At 42.8% G+C, this 8,289-nt stretch overlaps 1 protein-coding gene across 4 annotated transcripts in view; it reads left to right on the plus strand.

The window, feature by feature from the left end:
- SNAP91 (synaptosome associated protein 91) overlaps window positions 1-8,289 on the plus strand; it is a 142,994-nt gene that overhangs the window by 82,570 nt on the left and 52,135 nt on the right. For all 4 annotated transcript variants that reach the window (XM_025215311.1, XM_006033520.3, XM_006033526.3 and 1 more), the window contains 2 exons: window positions 5,441-5,455; window positions 5,600-5,767. In XM_025215311.1, the coding sequence (XP_025071096.1) occupies window positions 5,441-5,455; window positions 5,600-5,767 (183 nt within the window). The remainder of the gene's footprint in view (window positions 1-5,440; window positions 5,456-5,599; window positions 5,768-8,289) is intronic.

The following is an 8,289-nucleotide window of genomic DNA, read 5'->3' on the forward strand; positions in this document are numbered from 1 at the left end:
TATATATATATATCAGCTTCCACAAAATTGACACTAAAACTGTTTTATGGCTCCATCATGTCTGTATCTGCAGTTAAACATAGCTATATAATATACAAACCCAGATCTAATTGACTAAAATATGTATTTTAATAGGGATAGTTCATAATCTTAACAAGCAGAAAGTGAGCTAGTACAACTGATTACCGTTGTAAACCCAAATTGCCTGTCCTGTTTACTCTGCTGTTTTTGAATGGTGATATAGGAATGCTCCTAAGCTTTGAACAAAGCTCTTGATTAGAAGTAAGTGTGAAACAAAGTTGCTTTGGCCCAGCCTGAAATGTTTCATTTGACACAAAACAGTATCTTGTGTTTCCTCTGGTTTGAGCAGTCTTGTCTAGTGTTTTTAAATTTTTATGTTGGATTGTTTTTTAAAATAATACCCTGTTCTGAAAGAAAAGTAAGTCACCTTTTGAAAAAGTCAAAAGAAAACTTCATCATGTTGCCACTCTTTTATTTATTTATTTTTTTCTTTTTGACCTGAAATTTGCAAGTCTAACCTAAACCTGCTACTTCCTCTCCACCCCTCCTCCCAGCAGCACTTCCAAACCATCCAGTGATCTTCTGGATCTTCAGCCAGACTTCACATCAACTGTGCAAGTGGCTCCAGCAGCTCCTGGAGGAGCAACTTCATGGGGAGGTAATGTAACCATTTCTTTTTGTCTAGATCTCTGTCTTGGGTTTCACTTTACCTGCCAATCCAGACTAGAAAGTAGTTCTGTCCCTGATGTACTAGAACTAAGTGCTGTGTGACTGGACAAAGGGACTTCGTGTTGTGTAAAATGAGGAGGAGGGTGTACTATCTCACAAAAGTAAACAAAAAAAATCTCCAGAAGGGAGGCACCATAAAATTGCCAAATAGATTCACTATTACTTCTTGCATTTCTTAAGTTGTTCTTGTCCATCTATGCTTGCAAGTGGTAAATTTTTCTCTTTTCCTGTAAATGCCAACACTGACTGTTCAAACCAACATTTTTGGGGATATCTTAAATGTTAAACACTTCCATAAAATGCTTCTGTTCTTGTAATCTATAAGTACCACGAAAAATAACTCAATTTTGCTTTGGGCAAACTGGATTTTCATAGATGTTGTTTAATGGACTCTGATCCCAACTGAAGTTTCCAAGAAAGAAAGAAAGTTTCCTGAACAGTGAGTTTCAACACAGTCAAGTACTGACCACAGATAGATGTTGAGCTATGAAACTGTAGTGGGTTTTGGGTCTTCAGGTTTCATTATATAATGACTTGTACCCTAGCCCAAACACATACAGTTACTCCACTTCACTTGAATTCCTGAGTTCAGAAGATCAAGCAAAGGAATTTATTCATTTGTTCTGCTTTTGCCATCAGCAGCAATTCTGGTATGGCAACATAAAAAGTCACCATTAGTAACTACTATTTTCAAAGATATTAAGACCAGAAAGGATGTGACATCAACCAGCTAGTAGAATCTAGTAGAACCTTTTTGCACAACATGGGTCATGGAATTTTTACTAGTTATTTCTGTACAAAACCACTTTTGTGGAAGTTCAGTACTTTATTGATACCTTGATTTAAATACTTTCTATCATGTTAAGTATCCCACATTCTTATAAGTTGTTCCAATGATTAACCTGTAAATTAAAACAAAGCATATAATTTTGTTTGTGCTTAAGGTTTCAACCACTGCATCGTGTTATACTTTCTCTACTAAAATAAAAAAAACAGCCATCTGCTGTTGGAAATCTCTTCCTAATGCAATAGCCACCTCATTCTTAAGGCTTGTGAAAGGTTTGGAGAGGAGCAGATTCGGGTTTAAAAGTGGCCAAATGAGCTAGACCTCTGCTTGGGTGACTTTTCTTTGTTCAATGTGCTTTTTGTGCCTGGTGTGCCTCAAATTAATGCTATTCTCATTTGTTCTCAGCTAAGTCTAGCTGCGGTTCTAAGTAGGGATGCACCAATAGAGATTTTGGGGGGCCAATATGATAGCTATTTTTTTTTTAAGGAAGTATGTCGGCTGATACTGATCCAGTTTCTGTTACACCGCTCAGCAGCTTGAAGAGCTGTGTGCAGCTGATGAGTCTGTTGTGGTAGAAGGTGAGAGGCAGATCAAGGCCCCTACAGTGAGAGAGGGTGTGGAGCTGGGGCAGGTGCTTCCCAGCTGGGGCAAGGAAGGGTGCAAGACAGAGCTGCAGCTCGTCCAGGGGGTGCAGAGGGAGGAGGCAGCTCTTGCATGGCGGGGTGCCCCCCCCTGGATCTACATGGGGTTGGGTGGGCTGCAGCTGCAGGCTGAGGTCGGGGCTGGGCCAGGCTGTGCTTGGGGTGGATGGTGGCACTGGGAGGGGCTACGGGGGGCAGGGCTGCAGCCACCCCAAAATTCTCCACAGCCCCCTGCAACCACCCCCCTCTCAGCACTACTGCTGCCTGCCCTGCCCCAAGTGCAGCCTGCCCCAGCCCCAGCTTGCTGTGGCAGGAGCCACCCCCACTCTGGCCCCTGGATGAGCTGCAGCTCTGTCCCGCACCCTGACCCTTCCTGGCTGGGCAGTGCTTGCCCCAGCCCCGGGGGCGTTGATCTGCCCCGCCTACTCTCCTTCCCTCCCCACTCCCCTTCTACTGCAACAGACCTACCAGCTGCATGCAGCTCTCCAAGCTGCTGGACTGTACTCCTCATTGCTTATGTGCTGTGCCATGGCTGCACACATGCACAGGCCATTTATTGGTCACAACAGGCCAATTTTTGGGGTTTTTTTTCCAATACAGACAACTTTCTTTATATCCATGCCAATCCAATATCAGACTGATATATCGGTGTACCTCTAGTACTTAGCGGGCTAGTACATGTAGTCCAAGCAACAGCAAAAGTCATTCTTCTTAAAGTGAGCTAAAACTATGTACCAGTAGTTGTTCCTTCCTCTCTTTTTAAGTTAGTGGCTTTTCTGTTTTCCTGCTTGCTTTTCTCTGGATAAGGGATATTTGTTATTTTGGATGTACTTTTTGTGTGTGTATGCAATTTTTTTTGTATTAAAATTGTTTTAGTATGTATGGTAAGTTAACTTTTATGCAAAGAAAAAAGTTTTGAAAATCTCTAAATTTTCACTATTTTGTGACCTGTTAATTTCTAATTCAATTACCTAGAACAGTTTGGTCATGAAATAAGCACAAGTCTACAGGCACCCTTTCACCAGACTTAGTTGAGCTCCTTTCCTTTTTCCCTTTCTAGGAATAGCTCATACTTCATGCAGACTTAGTATTTGAGTCCCATTCCCTCACTTCCTACCCCCCAAAAGCACCAGACATTGCCTTTTTTGAAGATTTGATGCTAATTATCTAATGAACTGAAAGTGACATTTCATTTTACTGTGAACTTGAGCCATTCAATTCAGTTGTTAGCATATTAATATTGTGTTTATAAAGTCCTTTCCAAAAGGAACATCACATCAGCCCCCCCCACTGCATGTTTATGAAAACTACCATATTTACCCATATAACATATGCCCCAAATAAAGGATACACCTAATTTTGAGAGGATTAATTAATTTTCCCTCCCTACTTCTCAGAATCTTAATGACCACAGCATGGGCTCACCATGGCTAGATAAATGGGTGGAATCCACTCGGCATTGCTCACCATCTCCACAGTTATAGGTTTAACTTTATTATCGCTGCTTCCCAATTGGCAGTAAGTTTTCCAGTTTGGCAGCACCTGTGATGGGGTTAAATCTGTTGCTATAGTACTACAAGAAAAGTAAGTGATGCTAAGGAGTGGACTCTGCCCCTCCTGTATGTGGCCAGGAAGGGAGTAGAGCCCCTAGCAGCCACTCCAGCATCCTGGTACCTCCATTCCATTGCAGAAATCTACTTCCTCACTTAAAGCACAAGCTACAATTTTGGAGGGCTGATTTTTGAAGTTAAGGTGTATGATTTAAGTGTTGTAGTATTTTCTGACTAGACATGCAGGATTCCTACAACTTCCTCATTCTTAAAACTTAAGACATTAGAAAGTTACTTTTCTAAAACGTAAGTCTTTGAATAATGATTGATTTGGTTACCCTTCTTCTTGGTGCATGTTACCCAAGTATTAACTATTCTAGGAGAGGTATTGTGCAGGGTGGAAGGATATTAAGATGAATGAGTGGGTTCTTTTCTGCTTAGGGGTGCTTATGTTTGTTTGGGCTTTTTTGTGGGGGGATTTTTTTTGGAGTTTGCCATGCAAAAGTTCTTAAATATGATACAATAAGTTCTGAAACCAATATATTTTTGGTAAATAACTTTTAAATTGTTTTTGAGGAATTTAGTTGAAATAATTGGCATAAAACACATGGAGAAGTTTGGGGGGTTGTGGATGAGTGAGATTTATTTAGATAAAATAGAACATAATTACTTGGAAAAGGAGGTCACAGGAAGGTTGAGAGATTGTGTTGGACCAATATTTCTCATTTGGCTGGCTAGAATACTTTTATATTGTTTAATACTTTTAATACAGTTTAGCGTGGTGAATTCTTGATGTGAATCAAATTACTGTAATCTTGTCAATCCAATGTGATTTGTGTGTATAATGTTGCTGGGAGTCAGACGTGCAATGTACATTGTCCTTGAAGTTGATTCCTAGCTTCTAAGAAACCTGCTGAGTATAAATGTTCTGTATTGCCCACTAGACAAATAGTCCCTACATCTCAAATTTAGATTTCTTTTTGGCTTAAAGTATTTGCACCAAAATAAGTAGAAGAATGATTGTCAATAGCTACAGTATTGACGGCTTGGAGTCGGCCAGTATTTTAGACATTGCATTTTACAGAGTTTGCTGTAATTTTTGGATTAAAGGCAATCACTTCAAGGGACCATTTAAGAACCTCACAAGTCATTCATAGTTTATCAAAGCAATGTGTGAAGTGGGAACTAGTGTAACCCATGCAACAAAACAGCCAATTGCGTGTGTGTTAGTCCTTCACCACTAAGATGAATTTAAAATGATGATTTTTTTTCTCTCGTGCTCTTTTTTTCCTTTTGCACTCTTCTCTCTTGTGCTCTCACTCAAAAAAAAGTTGTTTAAACCAAAAATTAGCAGTAGTCTCTTCAAACCCTGTGCTGCTAGCTTTCTGTCAATTGTATACTATCTCCAAGGAATTAGCTTATCAAATCAGTTCAAACTCCTATGCACCAATGAATGGATGTTTTAAGTAAAACTCTCCAAATAGTTTTGTTTCACATCAGGTTCTGCTCTTGAAATCCATGATGTTCTTTTCAAGGCACTAGAAGACTTCTAAGTATATTAAATATATTTAAGTTACCTTTTGTGAGTTCTGGCTTAAGACCTTTTACTAGCGATTGGTTTATGAAATGTATGCCTAAATTTTCATCTGGCACTTCTTGTTAATTCTCCTGTTTCTTTACATTGCTATCGTTGTAATGGACAATGTTGGCAGATCTCTTAGGAGAGGGTGAGTAACACTCTAACTTCTAATAACTCCTAAGTATGACTATAATTCTAGCAAGTGTCTTACCTTTTTTGGAGTTTAGTGGGTTTTTCCCTCTCTTTCTCCTTACTGTTTCTGTTTTTGATCTTCATACATGGTTGCATATAGATAATCTGGCTGCACTTTCCAGTGTTACTTCTGAGCCACAGATTTCAGATCCCTTTGCACCAGAACCTAGCCCAAGTACTGCTGCAACTACTGATGCTGCAACTGCTTCAGCTTCTGCTACAACTACAACTATTACTGCTGCCACTGCTGAAGTGGATCTCTTTGGAGGTTAGTTTGGCTGCTCTAAGAATGTTCCAATTCTGTAGTTTAAATGGAGAACAAGCAGTATTTAAAATATCATAGTTTGACTCCAAATTTGGTAAATCTGATGGCTTTTCTAGCATCTGTAAATTCTGTTGAATCTGATAACTCAGAAAAATATTTTAGTGGAATTGTTAAATTCTGTCATACATTTCTCCTTTCATGGCTTTCCTTCTTAATATGTGGGTGTTCCCTGTTTGGGATTTCCCCTATTGCATCCCTTCCATGGCTGAAAACTGTTCTTTGACCTCCTTTCTATCAAAGCATGGAATTGAACTATTATGAATGAATATGAAATGTTGTTATATGAATGTAGGCAGATCTACATAGTGAGTGAACTTTTATGCTGGAATTGTAAACGTGGGTTGTAAATACAGGTAGAGGCCCATTGTACAAAAATGGCTGTGCATCACAGCTGTTTGCCATTCTATCTAAATGGAATGCAGAAGCACCAAATCATGCATTTACTTTTGCGCCTACCTTTTAAAATCAAATAATACAGGCATTCAAAGTTTGTCTTTCTGTATCTGGTAGCTTTTACTTCATATCGACAGGAAATGTATGCATTGTAATCGACTTAAGTAACTAGTACCTTTTTCCTGCTTCTTTGTGTAGAATCCTTATTTGTCCAGCATTAGGGTCTATGTCCAGGGTCTTTATAAGGCAGTCACCAGTTAAGAGTTTGCTGGGCTGCAAGGTTGGCAGCAGCGGCAGCTGATTATGGAACTGGAGTGAAGCTAAAAAGAGGCTTAAAAACTCCAGAAGCCAAGTGCAAAAGAGAGGGAAGGCAGTGGTACTAAGGAAGAAGCACAGGGCTTGGATTGCTCTGTTAGGGTCTAAGAAAAGACTGTGTCTGTTTTGCTATCTCTTTTTGCTGTATTATTTGTGGTGTTTCTGTGGAGACAAGCTTGCTTCTTGGAAAAAATAAACTGGTTAGAAGCCGAAAACATGCAGCTGACTGGCCTTGAGAAGGTCTGTGTCACACACAGGATTGGCTGGGAGAAGAAAGCTATGTGAAGTGAATGATCCCCTTATAGTCTATTGAAGAAGGTGAGGTAGCATATCAAATAACTAGATCCATGGTGGGGAGGCTTGCTTTCTTCTTACTTTGCAAGTTAATAACTCTTTCCATTTTAAGGGTCCTATAAAACTGAAGGGAGTGATGCAAAGTTGGACCTCCTTTTCTTTTCTTTCTTCTCCTCTTTTTTTTCTCTACCTGCACCCATGGGCTAGGAACAGAAGTTGCACATAAAGAAGTTTAAGTGATCAGAAACTGATTTAAACATGTAATGGAAGAAAAGTTCAGTGCACATAAACCAGTTTCAAAATGGCCGAAACTGGTTTAAGATAAACCTGGTTGAACGTAGTATCAGACTTAACTGACTAAGGTCAAACCAGTTTATGGGACTTTGGCTCTAGATCCCTTCCTGGTTTAAGTGAATCAGAGTCCCCCAGCATGCTTTTTAGCCCTAGTCTAGGCTGGGCTGTACTCTCTGCTTCAGAGAATAGGGCTGCCCCTCTGCTGTCTAGCCAGAGCAGGGGTCGGGGTGTGGCCTGGTATGGCCTCCTGAGGTGAAGGGGGCAGGGAGGGAGTTTATTTCCCCCTCTTCCATTCCCTGTCCCCCTGGAAGATCCCAGGTGGGGTCTGCCTGGCCAGGGGCAAGTGGCAGAGGCAGCAACCAGAACTGACAGACCCCAGCTGTGGTCCCTGGGTGGGAGAAGGGATGGAGTGAGGAATAACCCTGGAGCGGTGGTGGGGAGGAAAGGACCATGACAGGGGCTGCTGTGCCCTGGCCAGGCAGACCCTGGCTGGCGTCATGGGAGGAAGGGGAGGGATCAGGGAATAACCCAGCTCCCTACCCCCCCTCATATTTAGGGAACCTTGCCTGGCCAGAGTCTAGCCATACTCCTCGCCCTGCCCCCAACCCCTCCAAAAGCCTGGCAAGGGCTGTTTCCCCCCTTCCCTTCCGGGCACACCCTGGCTGGAGTACTTGCAGGCCAGGGTGGGGGGTTTAAACCCCTTCCCAATCATACTCAGGCCTGGCCATGCCCCACCCTCAGCTCAGCTTCCCTCAGCCACTGCAGAAGGGAAGGGAGGGCTCGCTGTAGAGCAGGGGTGGGCAAAATATGACCCACGGGCCGGACCAAGGGCAGTAAGACCCAGGGGAAGCCCGGCGGGCTCCCACAACAGCAGGGCCTGCCCAGCCCCACCCCCAGCAGGGGCTTGTGGCCTGAGACCACATGGCTGCCCTGCACCGGAACCGCAGGTAAGGGGACAGGGAAGGAGACCAGGGAAAAATGGCCAGGGGAAAAGCTGAGTGCAGGGGACGAAAAGCAGCCCCTCACCCGCCCCATGGTCAGCGCTCGTGGCTGCAGTGCAAGGCGCACGGCGGGGGGGCCCGGACCCTCCCCCCGCGCTCAGCACCAGCTTCTAACCCGGCCCCACAGCCAGGCTGGGCCCCGCACCGGCTCTGAATTCATCCATTGGG

This window comes from Alligator sinensis, unplaced genomic scaffold (assembly GCF_000455745.1).
Source record: "Alligator sinensis unplaced genomic scaffold, ASM45574v1 scaffold180_1, whole genome shotgun sequence".
NCBI classification, from domain to species: Eukaryota; Metazoa; Chordata; order Crocodylia; family Alligatoridae; genus Alligator; species Alligator sinensis.